General features: G+C 34.7%; 1 protein-coding gene across 1 annotated transcript in view; it reads right to left on the bottom strand.

Moving 5' to 3' along the window:
• The window catches only part of CFAP47 (cilia and flagella associated protein 47), a 382,585-nt gene that overhangs the window by 341,137 nt on the left and 19,568 nt on the right, over positions 1-21,880 (bottom strand). Inside the window, 18 exon segments of the mRNA XM_019473044.1 lie at positions 634-728; positions 2,290-2,434; positions 3,013-3,090; positions 4,321-4,452; positions 5,861-5,983; positions 7,295-7,425; positions 8,441-8,685; positions 9,350-9,566; positions 10,620-10,716; positions 10,823-11,012; positions 12,462-12,614; positions 13,000-13,213; positions 15,355-15,547; positions 16,250-16,485; positions 17,070-17,203; positions 18,081-18,241; positions 18,864-19,092; positions 21,244-21,382. Of these exon segments, the coding sequence (XP_019328589.1) occupies positions 634-728; positions 2,290-2,434; positions 3,013-3,090; positions 4,321-4,452; positions 5,861-5,983; positions 7,295-7,425; positions 8,441-8,685; positions 9,350-9,566; positions 10,620-10,716; positions 10,823-11,012; positions 12,462-12,614; positions 13,000-13,213; positions 15,355-15,547; positions 16,250-16,485; positions 17,070-17,203; positions 18,081-18,241; positions 18,864-19,092; positions 21,244-21,382 (2,912 nt within the window).

Raw genomic sequence — 21,880 nt, 5'->3', positions numbered from 1 at the left:
CTGGTTCATAATATCAAAGACTTCCAGTTTTCTTCCAGTTCATTGTTCTCCAAATATGTGGAAACCCCAAACCCTCCATTTCTAAAGCATTGTTCAATAGGTTAAGATTTAAAATTTGCTATAGCACTCTCTATTGACACCTACTGCCAATAAAATGCTATTTTCCTGATGTAAAACTAACCCATAAAGTCTTATATCTTCAATTTATTTCCCTCAAATAGCTCAATCAGAAAGCAACTTTGCCAATCTTTATGACACATAAAACTCCTCTACTTCTGCAGTCCCTCGGTCATCTGAGAGTTAAAGCATGAATAGCTGCAAAAAGAAAACGGCTGCCAGTTTGTTGAATGATTTAATGAATGCGTGGTAAGACATTTCAATTTAAGTTTATACCTCTTCCATTTTTAAGTCATTGAGAAAGTGTGTTTTCTTTGTGTATGCAAACATTTCAGGAAAGCAGCAAAAGTTACATGAAGGTTATTTCAGAACTTGTTTTCTTAAGAATTGGATCACCATTATAAAACTATTGCACGCACTAAAACGTGCATCTAAAATGTCTATATTCTTTCACCATAGAAATATCATAGAACATTATTTTCATTTAGCATAATCACCACTGCCCCATAAACCTACCTCTTTTGGCATGAAGGACAAGAAGCATGGCAAAGCTGACTTTCCCTTTAAGTTAACCGAATACAAATAAGGCTTTGAAGAACAGCAGTCAACCACTGTCAAACAAAATTCAGAATGAAATTACAGATGTTATTACACTAAATATCAACTTTGTAATAGTTGCAGTACTTCAAAGTGATTTCCAACATAAGGTATCTACATATCAGTATGGTAAACATTTCTCACAAAGTTATGAATGAGTACAGTATTTCTCATAAGGATTCCAGAGGTAATTTTGAGAAGTGTTAATCACCAGCAACTTTCATTATTGATCTGGGTGAACACAGTATTTCAGAAAAACAGACCACTGTCATTTACTTTTGACTAAAAGCGTTAGGCAAAAATAGTTAACTAAATAATGAAAATTAATACCACAGGGAGAAAAATAGTTGGCTGAAACTGTTTTTCTAAATAACTTCTAGGCATAATCTGCACTACAGAAGCTTACCAGTAAGGCTTGCTTCATTTTTCAGACTTTCATGTCCAATTTTAAGGCACTGGCAGAAGCATGGGTTTCCAGTAAACAAGATAACATTCCTCTGAGATCAGTATTCATCCTGGAACACCGGATCAGTATTCATCCAGTATTCACCATTTGAACAGTACTGGACCTGACTGGATGTCACATTACTTGTTTCAGGCACAAACTCTGATCTAGAAATCATATGCAATGAGTCGATTCCCATGCTGGCTAGTTGCCTGTGGTAGACAGTCTTACAGTTCTTTTCCAAGTTAAGATGACTGACTAGGAGCCCTCACCTTCCCTTTGAAGTCCACCACACGGCAAGAAAACCCCTCTGTTTTTGTCAGATCATTCTTTGTCATCATCCACATATAGTTCTACATAAAGATACAACTAAATATTATGATACTGTCTTGCAAAAGAAAGAGTCCTGATTTCCTGAGCTCGCAGGGACAAGAGACCATATAAGCATAGCTGCAAAGTTCTCTCATGAATAAAGATGTTGGAACAGCAAAGGAGATGCCAGGACTGAAGTAGAAAAGGGATAAGCAACAATGAGTGAAGAGTAAGAATGTGCACTAGTTCTATCAAGAAACAAAGAATAGCAATCTCATTCCACATATTGCCCTAATGTCATTCTGAATTGGGGATCATGCAGAACAGAGGTCCTGTGATTAACCTGCAGACACCCTGTACCATTAGGAAAAAGAGAAGTCTGGACCCTTATACTGATGATAAATTAACTGAAGGGTAAACATTGTCAAAACAGTGGGTAAAAGTCCATGACTAGGAAATTAGTATAGTTGTTTGGCTTTGTTTGATTTTTTTAAATTGTTTTTTATTTTAACTGGTGAGAGGGTATTCAAACTTTTTTTTTTTATTAAACATACCTTAGCAACTATAGGGAAAAAAAAGGAAAAAAGAAAAATCTACAGGCAACCTGACATCTTCCAAATGCTTATTTTTGGCAAATGTCATTTTACAGGCAAACCAAAACGTCTCCTCTTAATTTATATTAAGCAGCACTTTTAAAATAATTGCTTTAGGTTTTCTTAAATCAGAAAATTCATATACCAGAAATAGCCTGACAGATTTTCTCTTAGCGTTATCCATTCTTTATTTAATGAAAGTTCTGATATTGCAAAAGCAAATACCTGAATGGTCATTAGCATTCAGTTTAAAATCCTTATACTTAGAAAAATCAAACTCCACTCTGGTACATGCTTGTCCTTTGTTCTGCAGCAAAAAGGGAATTGATTTTGTAGAACCAACATAAACACCACCAAAGTCAAATAGTTCCTGTAAGTTTAAAGGGGAAGGAAAAAAAAAAAAAAAAAAAAAGAGTCAAAGCACTATGAAGTCAAGTTTATAATTGAACAGAATGTGAAAAATATAATTGTTCAAAGATTCCCAATTTATAACACAGTAACAGTCCTGGTTAACCAGTTGTCTTGCCTTGTCCTAACCCTTACCTTTAAAATCTTTCCAGGACATAAAATGCAACAGTTTAGAATTCAATACATAAGTCCAGTTACACCATCAGGAAAGTTTTCATCATTCAATAAACAGATCAGTGGATTCCTTTTCCCTTATTGCATTTTTTTCTATAACTACCTTAATGAAATCCTCTCCCTTTTAACATACTTTTTCCAGATTGTCAAGTTCAAAAGCTAAAGCTGTTAGCTATCATTTAGTGCAACTGTTATTTGTACATTTAGTTTTTAATTTCTCTTCCTAAGCTCTTCTCTTTGATAATTTTCTCAGGAAGTTAGTATAGGAAAAAGTGAAAAATATGAAGTAGGGATGAGCCACTTTGACATCTAGATAAAGCAAAACACTATCAACCTTACCAATTGCTACAATTTCTTCATACTTACCACATCAATGTTTATTTCAGGGATCTCTACAAATCCACCAATCCTAAGCACTAGTACTCCAGAATTTCGCACTGCTACCTAAGTGAAAGGACAACAGTGTGATTGTTGACAAGGTCATTTTAACATAACTATCTCACCAAATCTGTCATAATTACATGAAAAAAAAGTTTAAAAAAAAACCAAACCAACCAAACCCACAGATAAAGAGTGGAGAGAGACATTCAGCATAATTTGTAATGAAAATGTGAAAATAACTCTGCCCTTATAATATAATGCATTTTTGTTATGGAAATATAAAGAGGCAAAGAAAATGCCTTCATTTTCTAGAACATATATATACAGATTCCAGTGAGACGTGGCTTCAGAGAAGAACCAATCATGCCTCTGTGGCGTACCATATCTGGGATAGTCATAGCTGTCAATTAAAAAAAAAAAAACAAAAACAAAAAACAAACCAGCAAACCAACAAAGTTTTAGGAAAGACCAGTCTTCTGCAGACAAAAATAATGTTCATTCTAGTGATACAGCCTCCTGCAACAGTTTTCTCCAACAGGAGAAAGCTGAGTGGATGGGTTAAATCTATTCAGCAGCTGTGAGGATTGGAAAGCATACCACAATACAAATTGCTTGACAGAGGTGCTGGTACAAAGTAGATACTATTGTTCTGAGCAATGCTAAATCTGTTTTAGAAGTGGAAAAAAGAAACGGATACTAAGTTTAGCGAGCATAATGTAGGCAGCCACAGAAGATGGAGAATCCAGGATTAGAGTCAGAAAAGGTAGCAAAGATCAGCCCCACGATAGCATCCTTTTTCCCCATTATCACTTATCTGAGCAAGGACAAGTTCAGGAAGCAGGCATGCAGAAAACAAAATAGTATTAGATGTTTATTGCATTCCTATTATCAAATCAAATCGACTAGTAAATCCACAAAAGAAGTCAAGAAATTAAAGACATTGCAGTATTCCAGTCCTGTTCCTCTATAGATCATAAAAACTGCAGATATGTCTACATTATCTTCTGAAGACAATCACATTAGTTTCCACAGCTTGCCAATGGTGTAATACGAATCAGCACAAACTGTGAGGCTATTTTGATACTTCAGAGCAGGACTGAGACCAAAATAACAGAATAGGTTATAGCAGCCATCAACTGCTGTACGAAAACTTTTTTCTTTTCTTTTTTTTTTTTCCCCCTTAAAAAGCATTAGAACACTGAAAATAAAATCCAAAAGATGCTCAGATGTATATCTCCATACATAAACACATAACATAACACTCAAAAGACAAGTTCTTCCAGTTTTGAATACCTCCGCTCTTGTATCAAAACTCATTTTTGCATTCGGAGTGAAACAGATTTTGAGATCAGCATGGCCTCCCACAGGTACCACCCCTTCAGAAGGGGTGATCGTCATTCCAGGCAGTGGGTTTGAATCAAGAACCTTCCACAAACATGCATGAAACATTAATATTAAAAATACTGAAAAAAGTGGGGGGGGGTGGGGGATATATCCATCATGAAGATTTTACATTCTTACAAGGAGAACTTTCATAACATATAATGCTAACTTGGACTTCGAAGTTTGAGGCAAAAATACAGGTAAACAAAATAAAGTAACAGATTCCTAAACATGATGACTGTCAGTTTCTACTATGAAATAATTTTAGCACACCAGCTGGAAATTTCACATTCTGGTTTTCAGGTGGTTTCCATGAAGTTATTAAAGTTAAGACTTGCTGTCTAGCAAGCCTCCAGAATATTCTACAAAGCATTTTTTCAGTGACAGATAAATTCATCACTTCTTTTTTGACATTCACAGTAAGACGACAGGACACGGGATCCTAATACTGTAAAGTTCAGTAATAATACTAGGAGTAAATATTCAGTTTACCCACAATTGAGGTGGGTAATTAAGGACAAAACAGAATTTGTTCTTTTCTAATGCACTCCAAACAGATAACTTTTTAAAGTATAGTTACACAAGTGATAATGACCAAGACCAACTACCCATTTCTTGGCTTAAGAGTAATTGTGGAGGCTTAAAAGGCTGGGTATGTTTGTTTGTTTGTCTTATTGATTATGCTGATTTTATTCTTTCAGGCCCAACCTCCAACAGTGTAGTAATATTACTTGTTATTACAATGCTCAGTTGATAAACAGAGAAATACGGTACAAATAAAAAAAAATTAGTCAAGTTTCTTAGTACCATAATAATGTAGTAACAAAAATTCTGCGGATTCTAATGAAAATTATTGTGCTTCACTAAATAAATACAGCAAATTATTCTGTGATCAGAACTAATGAGGTTAGGTTTCCTACTAATTTGTGTATCATGTCTTTACCCACTCTGGCATCCATCTCATCTCTTATCCAATTCATAATACAGCCTACCTTCCTCTCAGATGTTAGTCTAGCAAAGTAATCACATTTGCTATGACTGGTCTGGGTCTATGCATGCACTGACTAGGCAGCCAGTATGAATAGGATGACTAGCCAGTTTGCTCTGCCTCTCAAAATATAAAAACATCCAAGCTGTAACTGTTTTTTCATAGAGTACACAAGTATGGGGGTTCTACCCTCACCACTGGTTTTCATGAAACTTTCAGAATCTTTTAGACCATTACCACTTCGCTTGTGTGTTGGTTCATCTGTCTATCAATACAAATTTGACAGAGGGACAGAATTCCTATTCACAAAAATCTTGTTTCTTCAGAAAACCAGACAAAAACTTAAGTAGATGTGTATCTAATAACTGAGAACACAAAACTGTAACATGACCTGATAAAGTGAACTCCCTTCTTCCTCCCCACCCCAAGAAATTAGATATGCTAAAAATAATTTTAGCTTACTTGGAAGTACGCATGATTGTACCCTATGTTTTGAAGAATGGCTGTCTTACAAGTTGATAAACCCATTGGACTATGACTGAAGGGTATCCTTTGTTCCATAAACTGAACTTTAGTAGTACCGAGCTATGAAAAAAGAAGAAGAGAAAACAAGCAAACTAAATAACATATTACTACGTACAAATAAATAATTCAGCCTAATTTTCTTTTCATTACGTAACGAGCTAATATACTTGTGGAAATGTAGAAGTATTCAAATAGACAAACACATTTTAAACGTAAGACATGACTTACTCAGTGTATTGAGCTTACCTAGATTCAAAGTGAACAGACACAACCCCAGAGATATTTCTGGGCTAATTTCAAGACAAATAAAAATATTTTAATTAAATGTATTTTAACAGCACAAGCGCCATGATTTTTTTTAATCCTAAATGTGTGATCAGGACAAGATACTTCAGAGATTTTAATAGCAGTAGAAATGCAAATATTCTAATTTACACACATCCTGGTTTACATATGGCAATTTCGAAGGCTTCAAAAGAAGAGGAAGAAAAGAAAAAAAGCTACTGGAGGAAAAAAAAATAAAAGAAAAAGCAGACCATCAAGAGGAAGGGAAAAGTTTTCTTGGCTCCCATGTGATCAGGACAAGATACTTCAGAGATTTTAATAGCAGTAGAAATGCAAATATTCTAATTTACACACATCCTGGTTTACATATGGCAATTTCGAAGGCTTCAAAAGAAGAGGAAGAAAAGAAAAAAAGCTACTGGAGGAAAAAAAAATAAAAGAAAAAGCAGACCATCAAGAGGAAGGGAAAAGTTTTCTTGGCTCCCAAAATGGAAGTTCTAGAGCATGCAGCCAGTAGACGAGAGAGGGGGGGGGGGGGGTGGGGGGAGAGTGTCTCCTCCACACTCCCTGGCATGTAACGTAAGATGATAAATGATTAACCTAAGCTGAATTTCACTGTTTAGAAGACAGAACACTGCTTTTCAAGTTATCAAATACCATGTTCAAATAACAATCCAAAATTACGTTACAGCCTGTTGTTACCCTGAAGCTCTGAAACATACCTTCCCCCACACACCTTCATTTATATTCCTTTAATATATATCTAAAGAACTATCATACCACCTCTCAACCTTTGCTTGGCTAAACTAAGTGAGCCAAGAACAACAATTACCACTTAATATATAAGGACCACTAAGTTGTGGTGCCAAAGGAATTATATCTTCAAAAGCAAGAAAAACACAGATTGTCTTTGTCTTGCCTTCTCCATCATGTCTTTCAAGCAATATTCTTTTGTTAAGCATGTCAAATAGAAGCCATATGACATTAAAATAATTTTCTGAATACATAACAGAAATATATTTAAGAAATTACTTGTTTAAAAAAACACGCATTTTGCTTCTCTAAATCTGCTGTATGAATTGTTACCTTTGCAAAACATTTCAGCTTAATTGTGTTTCCTTTACACACACACAAGTTGAATTCTCCTGCTTCTGGAGAGTTGAACCCTGGATGCCAAACAACTTCACACTCCAGATCTCTATAGGCCTCCACAAAGCCTAAATAAATGTGCATAATTTACATATTATAGCATATACATATACAATTTTAAAATTACATTGTATGATAAGAAATAACATAAGCACATTAAAGTGAAATGACCTTCTATTACTGAAGACTAAGCCTACATTTCAAAGGTGTTGAACAGTATGCTAAATTAAGTAAAATTAGTTTCCAAATTCTCATGACAATTGCATAATCTGTTTATTAGTATCCTGCAGTAAAACACACTCAAAGTTCACTCATATTTTTTAGCCATGAATTATTCAAATAGTCAACATTTAAAAAAATAAAAGAACAGACTATCCTTCTTGTAGAACAACAACTTTGGGAAAGACCATATACATTTTCTTGCTTCCAATTGAGTCTGAACTCGTATCAGCGGAAATATCTTTTCTCAAGAATAAGAGCACACGAAGCTCCTGATCCAGCCAAACCTTGTTTGAACTGTGTAATGCCAATTCAGTTAACAGTTAGTTCTTTAATGATGGAGCTCCAACATACTCCTGCAGAACACTATCTTTCAAAGGAAAGAAGGTAAAAGCTAATGTCTCACATGCTTCTAACAAATATTGATCCATAATGCAAGTGGAAACTAATCCCAGATTGAATTCCATTTGTGTCAGACTGTCTACATCAACTTCTTAGCAGCTTCATTCATACAGTGCTTTTGGAAAATTTCCTATCCTGATGAGCTGTACGATATGGCTAACTGCCATTAAATAGCTGCCTCACTTTTGAAATATCAGCAATCTGTGCTGAGAAGAATGGTTACATAAGCGCGGCTGGCTGGACATAGAAACAACGAAGTGTACTGAGTATGCACTCAGGGTAGGGCTTAAACAGGGAGTGCTGCTATGGTATTAGCACTCTAATCCAATACTGCTTTTGAGATACACTGATACTGACCCAAATCTAAAAAAATACAGTTTATAGCATCAGCTGAATGTTTGTCTTACTTAACATTATTGACATTTAAGATACATGCACACACACTGTACTTGCATGGTATACCTTTGGCTGGCTGTATAGAAAATGCAGTTCCTCTATCCGTAATTATAGGTTTCCAAGTAAATTCGGCAGGATGGTTTCTGGGATTGTATACCCTGACAGTTGTTCTAAATTCTGTCTCTGCTAGGTAGCCAGGAATAGGATTTAAAATCAGTTCCCTTGCAGACAGCTCAAGTTCAACAGCTACTGCTTTTGCAACTACCAGCACATGCCCAAGGTGTTGGTTGTTTATTGTGTAAGTGAAAGATCTGTAACATAAAAATATATATTTCTCAATATTTTTATGTATTTATTATGTTGTAGTCAGAGTAAAATTTATGTGAAATACAATCATTGGCAAGAAAATACTTAACAACTGAATGTGAACACACAGCTAAGACTGACAAGAGAAAGCAATTTTTGTTTTGCATACAGCTTAAATCATGTCAAAAGTGAAGATCATCCCAAAGGATGATCAACCTCATACAGTCATTTTAGCAGCATTAGTAGAGCGAGAGTGAGCCATCTCCATCCCAGAAGGCTAGAAAACAGTTTGCTTATACATTTACCCATGAGGTGCATCAAAAGATCTGAGCATAGATGCAGTGATGCAATACTATGCTGGAAAGAGCACAGTATTTTCCATAAAATTTCTCCTAAGAAATACACTGTAATAGCAAACTTTTTTCTCTGATATACCTGTGGCTATATGGGCTTTTGGACAGTTTGTTGGGTTTTTTAAAACCTTAAGAAACTACTATACTAGAAAAATTTTGCAACCTAAAACTGCATTATTGCAATGTCACCACAAATGAGTGTACACCATTAACAGTTATCATAATTACACTGAGTTTAAACCAGCCACATGATTTTTTTTTTATTCTACTACTGCAAAGAAAATATGTAAATCAAGACAAAGATAAGGAGTCTTACCTTTTAAACATTCCAAGAGTGTTTGTCTCGAATACAATTGGAATATGAGTCTTTGTAAGAGGAGGCACCACCTGAGACAATGGACTCGTCTGCTGTAATTCATCAATTTCAATCTCAATTTGTATCCATATATGAACTAACAAGTTATTGATGATGTGCAGTTTTCTGGCTGTTGTAGAATACACACAAACATCACCAAAATCCATAATAGAAGGACCTGGAATATATAAGAAATAAGATCTTCAACACATTAAAAAGTAAAAGTTAAAGTAAGGAAGCATAACTACTAAAACATTAGGATCAAAACATTTTAGTTCCTCAAATTACAGAATTAGTCAGCTAGAACAATCCTGTAGCAGAAAAAATTCACACTAAAATTTGGAACTAAATACCATGCATGTTCTGTGAATGTTTTCAATAGTACAACTCAAAAGCCAGCACCAACTTTTATTTCTTAATTTTGTCTGTGTTAACCAGCTATTAAAATAGGAAAAGCAATGTGCTAATTATTTGATGGCGACAGAATTACCTCACTACTTTATTTACTGCTATGACCAGTTTTTATGCTGGTCTGCAAACTCTAGTGCTCATGGCACTAATCAAACACCTTATGAAACTCCAAGTACTTCTTGTATTAATATGTTTATCTTATTCTACCTTTCCCCAAGTGTATCAGTATACACAGCTACACTATTCAAGTTCTGGCTTCATTGAAAACAAAAAAAGCCCAGAAACTACTGAAAATTTTCACTTTGCTGCTAAATAATTTTACTGAAGAAAAATTGAGCTTAAAATAGACCAGTTATAGTACCAAGTGCTGTTAATAGATGAGTCCCTCACAGACTTTAGAAAGTGTTACTCCCCATCACAGAGCATTCCACTGAAATTATTTATTTTTTTTTTATTTTACTTTTTCTGGGTATCACTGTTCACTATTAACTCCCAGAAACATTCTGAACACTCCCATGAATCTTACTGATATTAATGCTGGTCCAGATACCATCCAGTAACAAGGCATAAGGGTATGAGCAACCCTCGTACTACGCTGTATTGATTTCTCTATAATAGGCTGTAGCATGAGCATTCTTCAAAGGAAGCTCTCCTTTTACATGTTCAAGCTTTAGTTAAACACTACTGTAGATATCAAGCTGCCACCAAATTAAGCGATTTTCTATTTAAGGTGAACAATTATGAACATAAATTGTGTTACTATAAATAAGTGCTTTTATAACAACTATATGCATTTAGTAACCAAATTAAAAAATCCTACCAATGAGTATTTGATGAAGCTGCTTGGATGTCAAAGTTAGACTACAATCTTCCTTCTCTTGGGTAGAAGATGGCGTAGCAGCAAGCCCACTCCAAATCTGTGATAAGCACAAGACATCTTCTCAGAGCAGGATCAAAATTCTTATGCTTTTTTTATATGGTAAACACATTATGTTTACATTACTACTCATGCATTTAACTTACTTCTTTGATTGAAGGTTTCGAACCAATTGCTGCCAATTTTCGACTAGTTAATAGGCAATTCTCATCTGAAGGAAGTGTTTTGAACTGTACCTTCTCCTTGTGAAAATCTGTGATCGAGATCTTTGGTGACATAAGCCCTTCAGCTGGTTTAAGGCCTATGCTCACAGAATTATTATAAATATAAAATTGCCTATAGAGGAGGGAAAAAAAAAATAGCATGGGAATCTAGAAGTTTGAGCATTCCATGTTCTACATATTAAACTATTTAAGATTTTTAAACATAACAAATAATACTTTAAGTAGGAATATTTCATTATTTAAAAACCCTCAAGTACAGAAAATGTCTTGAGAAGTCTTTTATTGTATTGTTTAGGCAAGGATTAACATCTGTTGCACATGTGTGGCAATTACTTAGCTAAACAGATTGCAAGCATCATGGCTACCGAAATACAAATATTCTACCGAAATACAAATATTTTAGCATGTCTAAAATACCTCTTAAAGAACAATTAAGTTGTAAAGGCAAGCACCTAAAAGTTAGCAAATGCCAAGATTACAAAGGATCCTTTAATTGTATATGTCTGAACTGGACCACTTACAGCCTAATTTTCAGAGCAATTAACTTTTCTTGGTCAAAGTTCAACTCCAATCAATCAATTTCACCTGCAACCAAGAGATTTGAAGCTTCCAGAGATCTTACACAGATGTTTCATATCAAGTATTCAGAAAAATTATTACTAAGTCTGATAGTAATCTGATAACTATGAAATTTTCCTTTCTGTTCTTGCTCCTCATGCAATATACCTTGAATATATGCGTTATGGTCATATAAACAACAGTTCACCCACTACACAACACCAGTTCCTTTCAAGAAAACCATACATCATGTGCATGCATAAAAATAAAAATAAATCCAGCTCTGCAGGCCTTGTCTGAATCATGATGTATATACACAGAGCAAGGTAAATTGAGATTACAAGAATAATCCACTGGCGTTATTAATTTTTAAATAATGGGTCTTGCAAACTTAACACTCTTAAGGTATTACTTCTCTTGCTTTAGAGGCTTTACAGGCTTTTTTTTTTAATAAAACTTTTAAAAGTAGAGCTGTCAGTTCTGCTTTTCCATGCTCCACAGCATACCAACCAAATACACAAATTCATGGTGAGAACTTACCATAAGATAAGGCTAGAAGACCAATATAATCCTTTAATCTTATCTGCCTTATTCCACAAATTATATCCTAATTTACATACTGAATCCATCACTTTGGGTAAGCTAGACATACTAGTTGGAAATACGTACAATTTATTATACAAAAAGAAAGAATCCAACACAATAAATGTTATGTTTTTCCTATTAACCACAACCAACTCGTCTTAAAACTTGGCATCTTATTTTAAGCTCCATGCCTCTGTCCCTACATTTCACCCAGGAAGTGATCTCTGAGTGTCTAAACAAACATTTGAACAAAACGGGTTTTGAAAGCATTATAAATGAAGGTCCCAAGACCATAAGCATTTCAGCATGGGACAAATTTCGGTATATGATTAGTGCCACTAAGTTAATTCTGGACATATATACACATATTTTTCATACGAGCCTAAAGTATTTATTTATCCTTTAAACAAAGTCTTACCTAGCGGCATCTTTGTGTAAACGACGCTGTCTTAAACTAGAAATGAAGTCTGCGTAGTATGCCTTATGTGCTTCTTTTAACAGTCGTTCACAGTCAGTGTAAGTAAACTCTGGATCTATATAATTATATCTCTCAGTCTTTGTGAAAATAGTCCTAAATATTTAAAGAGAATTGTAGTTTCATTACTTGTGTAAAATGATTCTGGGTCTTGTTAGAAAGAAAATATATTGATTTTGCTACATATCTATTTCATTGCAAACATTCTTTTTATCACAGCTGATTATTAATATTTGACCTTGTAGAGGCAACCATAAAAATGAAATATTGAAACTGTAATAGCTACACTTGTAGTTTCACATAAGAAAAGCAACTCAAGAAATTTATGTGCAAGAGGCTCAAGGCTAAGTAGAATGCAATGAATTTTAAAGAACTTTCAGCCTGAAAAATAAGTAAATTGTCATATAAGTAACCAATCTTGATCTACTATACAGTATATACAAATGTGTGGTTTTAAATATTGTATTTGCATAATTTTTACCTGTACTTTTTATTCCATTCACTAGGCCTAATGCTGGCTGCACGGTCATTAGGAAAAGCTATAAGCGCATCACCCTTACAATTCCTATTTATCCAGTGAGTATGAATTTGTGTTTGGGTTGATTTAAGTATTGCCACAGGTGCTGTATCAGTGCACTGTCCTGTGCCATCAGCTACAAACTGTCCAGTTGCATTGGAAATCATTGGTGTTATACCTTAAAATTCAAATAAAACATGTTACATACACTTATACTAATACTTTCTAAACAAAATTCAAAGTATTAGAAAAATATTTCTTAATTGATACTGGTCCACCCAGCAGCCCAACAATCAGTCACCCATCCCATTATGTTTTCCTCAGACAGGAGGGAAGGAGGCATTCAGACCATACTAATAACCAACCACCTTTGCTGGCCTAGATCACAAATACTAGAGCCCAAAGCACTGCTACTATGTCCAGCTGTGATGCTTGATCTTGCACGTGCACATGACTGAACACTGAGAGCTGCCTCTGTCACAACACTGTCCACAGTGTCCTAAAGCTTGTCTTAAGGGCTGCAAACACAGGCATGATTTTTGACAAAGAACTCTCAAGCTATCACAACTAAAAAGACAGCTCAGATCTTTTTCACTCTGGTTTTAGAAAAGCACGTATACATTAAAGAGAAAAATTGTGACAGAAACTAGGCCATGTGTTTGCTCCCCTCTCCTACATAAAGATACACGTTTAAAACAGCACTATAAATAAGTAATTCCATTCTTCAACTGCCCCTCCTCCCTCATCTGCAAAAAAATTGATACATTAAACTAAACATATTGTTTTTACCCACTTTAGCCTTACTTTATTCTCAAATGGCTACCAAAAAAAAAAACAAAAAACCAAAAAACCACACACAAAAAACTACTTTCCATCCTCCAAACTATAGGAGTGATTACAACTTCCACTGCCCAGGGAGGCACAGTTTGCAAGAAGCTTCATTCCAGTCTCTTCCCCCCTCCACCAAATACAGAGACAAGTACACATACTCATCCACAGAGACTGGGAGAAGAGAACGGGAAGATACAGAACCCATCTATATAAGGATCTGAAAAAAGTCACTTTCCCCTCCGCACTTCAATGAAGCTTAAAAGGAAAACACAGATATCAGTAGCCTATAGAGTGCAGATACCCCTCATAACCACTTTATAAACCTGCAAATAGGAGCAGAACGGGGACATTAATAGAGCAAATGGCAGACGAGCATTTAGAAAAGCTGACAAAACTTGAATGCTACATTAAATCTTTCATCCACAGAAACATATTTTAATTGTGTTTTTGAAGCAGGAAAACTGCAGGAGTTCTGGATTTCAACAGTAAAACCCAGAAATTGCAGAACTTCAGTTTCTCATCGATTCTTGATTGCCATGGACTTGAAATATCTTCCTGAAATTAGCAGGAAGGTCCAGTGGCTCATCAACCATTGATATTTGTAGAAAGAACAGCATTTTATCCTGACTTTCCAATTACTTCCTCTTTTTACTTCCCCACAATGCTCTCTTTGAAAAAAATGGGTATTGCCTTCCTGGTTTTCATTAGTGAGTACATCTTCAAGAGGGCAGCAGTCAGCTAAGGAGTATTCAGGCTCCCCTCCTTATCTACACACAGAAACCAGATGCACCACTCTATAGGACAGCCCTGTAGCACTAATACTACCGGCAGATGCTACAGCATATTTGATGCTAGAAAAAGCTACGTTTCCCAGGACTGGTTTTAAAATCCAATGACAGGCTTAGTCAAATCTACTGTAAAGCGGTTGTTCATGGGACATGTTAGGCACATGAGGAACTAATTAGAGACTAATTATTGCATATCCTGAAAGACTCTATGTTGGCATAGGCTTCATAGGATGAGAAGAGTCAATGGACATGGGACAGGTAGCAGGCTGTATTAACTGGCAAATTCATCTGGCAGTAGTAACTTTCAATCAATAAAAAATACCCTGTTATCTTTCCTAACTTTCTGTGCTTTACCCATCTCTCTACTCACAACTGAAACATACGAGCACTGTGTAATGGCACTGCTGCCAAAAACTGAAGCCTTTATTTCTGATTTATAAAAGTTAAATAATCATATGATGAAAATTTATGCTTTAATAGTTCAATTTTTGTTAAAATATGGGGGGGGTGTACCATTATTCTAGCCATTGTTTCATACTCTCATGGGTATATGTCATAGAAATGAGCATTTCCTCAACTCCCAAAGAGATACTATTTTTTTAAAGACAAACTAAAAACAGTAAAAAATTCTCTTTTAAAATATTAAAAATGTACTTTTAAAACATTTTATCACTTGTCACTTATCTTTTTAGCATCTTACCAAAATTAATTTTGAATAGAATGTTTTTTCGTTTAGATTTGCAGACACCAATAAAGCTCAAATATATTTGGTGAAAGGATTTTGTCTTCAAAACCTGTAAATTATTTTTCTCTAGTCCTGTACCAATGATATCAATAGCTTGCTTCACTTTAAATGTTCCTATTTGATGCGGAGAAAATGAAAATATCACATCCTGGAAAAGAAAAGTCGTTATGAGACATAGGAGGCAGAAAAGCAAACAGAAAAGTTTTGTGTAATTCTGTTTAATTGAGTCATTTTTCTCCACACTTACTTCTATGATAGGTGTTCAAAACTGGGCTTTGAGAATATGCCAACTGCCACACATAAATTAGCAATATAAGGAAATATAAAACTGCTACAGATTAGAACACCACAAAGTCTCACTTGCTCATTTCTGGGACAAATTGTTCTCTCTTGTGCCCCGAGTTACAGGTTTGTGAAATTATAAACGTCTCCGCATTTGACTTAAATTTGGCAAAAAGTTTCTTCCATTAGAAGATATGTTATGTCACTCAAGTATTTGTGATTTTCTGAAAGAAATGAAAAGGATCCTGCAAAGGTTTGAGTATAAATCAATCTTCTCAAGTCAGTAAAATATAAAAAATTTAAAGCCAGGAAAAACCTGGGTAAAGTTTCTTTAGTATTACAATTATTTTTTCCAAATTTAAAATAACACTTGTTGCTTCCTGGAGTACAGGAAAGAGCATCAAAAGACTCTACACAAGACTCTACACAAGAAGAAAAAAATTATATGTTTGGCTGATATTAAATGTCATGGCTACTAAAATGAAATTGTTCTGGTTTACTTTCAAGAAATTCCACCACTGACCACTGTAAAGCATATCTACATAATCTAAGAGAAAGCAGTAATTACATTTGCAGATATTTTTTTAATTTTTCCTTTTTCAGGAGAAATATTAAAGTGAGCAGTCTTGCGGAAGCTGAACGTTACTGGAAGAGACTCGGATTCATTTTTGAGCGTGCATAGAACTTGTGTTTGTTCACCCAGGAAACAGTCCATAAACTTAATAACTGGTCCTGGATTAAAAGTTAACATGACAGGAAGCCCAGAACCTGTCAAAGCTAACTCCATGTGATGAGGATGACTCACTGCATTAGACAAACACAAAAAACAAGCAAACAAAAAACCTCACACACCTATTAGCTTACAAACAGAAAAGTCATATTGTAGTTGTATGGTTACAAAAACAAAGTAATACCATAATACAATATGATTTATAATGCAGTTTTCTATAAACTTAACACAGACATGCTTACTTATAATGGCTGTCAGATAACATATTCCCTCATTAAGGAATTTGAGAGTGATCAATATTCACTTGCAAATGCACAAAAGTGGTATTACCAAAGTGCTGGTGACTTGCAAATGGCTGGGGGGTTTTTTATGTCCTCCAAATATTTACATTTACAATTAAGTTCTAGGTGTTCACTACCAGCAGGTGTATTCATGACATGCATGATTCCCTCCTTCTTTCTACATACCGTTTGAAGAGTTTTTGGTGCTAAAGCATTAAAGATGTAGGTTACAATAATTTATTTGTATTGATATAAATAAAATAAACACAGGTTTCCCATAAAACTGTTAAAATAAATTTAAAAAAAAAAACAAGATATGTATATATGGATGGAAAAAAAGTATATCTGATGGTGACTACACATTTCTGATAACATACTTGTGATTGCTGTGGCACCATCACTGAGGGCCTGCAGACAGCCGTCTTTATTCCCAACGGCTTCAAATCTCAGAAACAGTACGTAATCTTGTTTCGGTGATGAGTCATTCACTCCAAAGTCCCTTTTAAATTTTCTGTAAGAGTCACAATCTCTAATTACAAGACGGGGAAAAAACCAAACTACCAAACCCCAACCCACAAGGAAAAAAAAAATCAAGGCTTATTTTTCATCATCCAGTCTGGCTTCTTTGCTGTTGGTTACAGCTTGAACAAATGATCTTTATACTTCCTTTCAGAAAATGGAACAGTTACAAATTTAAGCTCAACAATATCTGTATGCTTATTATACTAGTCATTTGATATCTTTTCCAGTCTACAACAGTTTTCTAAACGAACATTACATGCATAATAATCACTTATAATTAGAGTTTAAGTAAGGGAAAATGGCAAGAGCACATTTTCTTTTTCTTCTCCTTATCTGAAGGAGAGATGTCCCTTTATGCTTACTTTTTTTTTTAATGGAATGAAAGCTCTCCAAAATGTTTCAGTCTCTTGGTGATGAAATACATATATTCTTTCATAATACTGCACTTATAGTATATCTTTATGAAATAAATCCACAGTCATTAAAAAGGCACTTAGTTTGACACTGCAGAACTCTCTCAACAATCTTTAGAGATTCAACATATTCAATGAGAGCTGCAATTAGTTCCCTTAGCAAAATCTAATAAAATTCTTGTTCACACAAAACAAGCTTAACCAATTCTTTGTTCAAGTACATCCTTAATGTATTATAAAACATCTCCCAGATAATCACTTTAGACTTTGCTTTCTCATTTGTAGTATCATGCCACGCAATTTCTTTTAACACACATAAATACGTCAGAAGTCATTCAGAAAAAAATCTACAGACACATTAACTTAAAATTATTTTCTCTTACACAGCTCTTTACAGAATAGCTTAGACCAATCAACTTGTGTGTGTGTGTCTAATTTGGACCACTCACTCACTTTGGACTAAAGCATAACGTAACCAAAGATTTCTCATAAGGTAGCAAGGTTCCTTGATTGGGAATGCACAAGATCAAGGTGGAAACATCTACATCTCTTGTCCTATTTTTGAGGCTTAAGTCTTGTAAAACAGCATCTGCACTCCTCTGAAGATCTGTCCCCTAAAAAATAATCAAAATGTGGAATAGTTCAGCCTGTTCTGCTTCCCCTTTTGTGTTTAATTTTTTTGTCCCTATACATACATTTTCATATCTTTCACAATAAGTAGAAAGACATAAGTAATAGCACTGACAGTTACATATCACATGGCTAATTAACCAATTTTTAAACATCAATTTCATGTCAATGTTTTGAATTCCCTTTTTTAAAGATGATGCTCACTCAGATGATTTCACTGTCTGAGAAAAACAAGTGGAAACACAGATGCTTAACATCTTAGAATACCAAAATATATTTTGATAATTCCTACTAAATGATAAGAAATCCAATAGGTCAAGCAAAACTGCTCAAAAAAACAACAAAACAAAAAACCACACCCAAGGAACATACTTAACATTGTTAAGATGTCACATAGTGAAACAGAAATATCTGAAAAACTTAATTCCAAGGTTAAATTACAGTAAAAAATTTGTTGGTTGGACAGAAGTTTCAGAAAGCATATTGATCAGGAAATAGTATGACATAGTAAACACTACTAGAAGATGAATGTTAAGAAACAAAAAGTGCAAAAGCAGAAATGGAAACATGTTTTCAGCTAAAATAAAAACCAGAACAGTTTCTTACCATCTCTCCTCCAATGGCATTGTCTTCCAGTACTGCTACCCAGTCCATACACTCAGGACTTTCATTGTATAAAGATATTTGTTCAGTCTTTGAAGATCCAAAGTAAACTGGCCCAAAGTTAATGCATTCCAATATTTTTCCACAAGACACTCCTAGAACTTTAAGAACTTGTTCAACCACCACAGCTTTGATCCATACTTCAGTGCAGCCATGACCTTCCAACTCCACTCTGTCAGTAACAAGCAGCAATAGGTAACGTGGAAAAGTGTTAGAAATAATCAGTTTGGTTTATATTAGAACCTATGCAAATCTGAACCAAGTCAGAGCATTTAAATCACTGGCTTTCCAGAGATAAACTAAGCGGGGGCAGGGGAGAGTGTACTTGACAATGTGATACCTAACAGGAATACTACCAGTCAGGAAGAATCATACATTACATGGTGGAGTTTTGGGGAGCTTTTTGAGTTTTCCCCCTTTTTTAATGTTTGAAACAATAGGAAAGACATCTCAAAAGAATCAGAGATGTCCGCAGATGATACACTGCTCATATTTCTGAGAATCTTTTTATCTAGGTATCAATTTTGGCACACACTTCGTAATTTTCTCTTAAGCAACTGGAGCTAGAAGTTCACCTGAATAACCATAAAAGAACTGCTGCCATTCCTGCCTGAATGCTTGATCTTGATGATACCACAAGACACCAAAGGACTATATAGACATTGTACAAATCTGTGTTATTAGAATTCTTCTGGAACAAAGCATATTTGTTCTTGTTGCACAAAAGAATCAAATTTAGTAATATAACTTATTGTTCTAATAGAATCAACTATGCTTTTAGATAGCCTCTGAGCTGAAAAAAATTTAAAAAATAAATCTTTTTTTTGAATATTCACATACATATCTATAGAAGGGACCTGAGAGAGGATCTCAAACTCTCTAAACACAGTCTTTCAACTTCCGAAGCATGATTACGGGATTCTCCAAGGCAGAAAAGAAATATCAAAGAAACATAAGAGTAGATTCCTCTGAAAAGAATTTTGCTTGGACATAGAGGCAAAACGCTTAGAAGACAAGGCAAATGTAAATAACCAGGATGTTTTCATCAAAACTGTACTATTTCTCCAAGTCAAATTCCTGTCAAATACCCATTGTAAGACTTTCAATATTACCCTGTTTGTTTAAATACATATATACACATACGTATACACATATATTTATATATTTGTGCAAGGCTTGACAAGGAAACTGAAGATTTCATTTAGTCCAAAGGATATAGCAATGACTACTAAGAAATGCCAAATTCACTGACAGAATTATGTAGAATTTAAGGCAGGGAATGGGTGAAGGATGAAATTTGAGCTCTGCGTAGATATGTTCTTTCAGTTTAATAGATAAACTATCTACTAGACTGCAGGAGACAGTAGCCGTTTAACCAAGATGGGATGAAGAAAACAGTGGTGGTAGCCTGGACAGCAAAGGAAAGGCAGAAAGCATGACATTTTGCAACCAAAAGGTTAAAACTCAGTAACCAAAGAAAGTATCATATGAAAGAGGATGTAACTGTGAGACAAAATACAGATATTGTCTTCCCTGTCACTCTAATGGAATTTTTCTCCTTTCATTTCATTTCCTTTTCCAACAGGCTACAAAAAGCAAGAACAGGAAGAACTGAACTTTAAGTCATATATCTTAATAATATAAAAACAAAACAAGAAACACACACAAACACACACACCCCCCCCAAAAAAAAAAAACCACAACACAAAACAACCACACCCTATTCACTATTATAAGAAAACAGGACTGAAAAGGACTTTCCAGATTGGTATCCACTTCCAAATTCTGGCACTTCCTAAAAAGTCTATATTCACCATTTGAAGAGAGATAAGGTAGGCATTTAAAAATAGTCTATTCTTAAAAAGAGTTAGTGGTTGCAAATACATTCCCTCCATTTAAAATAAGATACACCAAAGGACATCATAATGTTTCTGAGACTCCTGAAACACACAGAGCCAAAAGAAAAATAGCGAAGTTACAGAAGCTAAAAAAAGGAACACAGGATGTGTAGAAAGGTGAAAGATACAAAAGCTCTTGGTTAGTTGTATACTGAGAGATGTGCAAACATCCTATATCATTATGACTTATGAAAGATCTTTATGAAAGATCTTTAATAACACAGCCAGGTACACAATTTATGCATCACTGTTCTGTGCAGATAATATAATCATCAAATTAATTTAATAAAAATAAACGTGGAAGACAGCAACCGACACCTAGGAGCTTAATTTTATTATATAAACGTTGATAATAATAAAGACTAGAATTAATAACAAACAAAAACGTAATTTATAGAGCTGGATTTCTTCAGTTATACACTCACTTTATCACTTCTTTGATGATTCTGGGTACATCTGTGCAGATATCCACTTTAACTGTCTTTACAGATTTCGGCTCTACCACTCCACTGGTAGGTTCTATGTTAAGCAGGACAACTCCATCATATGATATTTTAAACGTACCTAAAAGAAACAGAATAATAAACAGAATGTTATACAACAAATTTGTAGATTTATATTTTTCTATTAGGCATTTGGAATTACAAAACACATAATGCAGATATTCACAAGCACTACATTTTCCTATGGAAACAGGAAACATGGAATTAATCTTTTTCAAAACTATTTCTAACGCAGAGTAGATCATTATTTCCAGGGTTTCTTTAGATATTACACCCACATGTCCAATGCCACTTTGCAAGTTGTGATTGTAACAGAAAAGGTACTCACATTCCAAACAAAAGTGACTACATCATAAAGCAGCTGTAAGTAACATTTTGTAAGTTACAGGATATTTTATACACAGCTCTAGGCAGCTACTGTAGCCAGAAAGTTAAGTGCATATTGCAGGTAACAATAGTTTTCATGATTTGGTATGTTGTCATGGTTTCGGCAGGGATAGAGTTGGGCGCCAAAAAGGACTGTCGTGGTTTAACCTCAGTCGGCAACTGAGCACCACAC

This window comes from Aptenodytes forsteri, unplaced genomic scaffold, assembly GCF_000699145.1.
Source record: "Aptenodytes forsteri isolate BGI_AS27 unplaced genomic scaffold, ASM69914v1 Scaffold2, whole genome shotgun sequence".
Lineage (NCBI taxonomy): Eukaryota > Metazoa > Chordata > Aves > Sphenisciformes > Spheniscidae > Aptenodytes > Aptenodytes forsteri.
The sequence above is the reverse complement of the archived record's forward strand: the minus strand, read 5'-3'. Positions and strand labels throughout refer to the sequence as shown.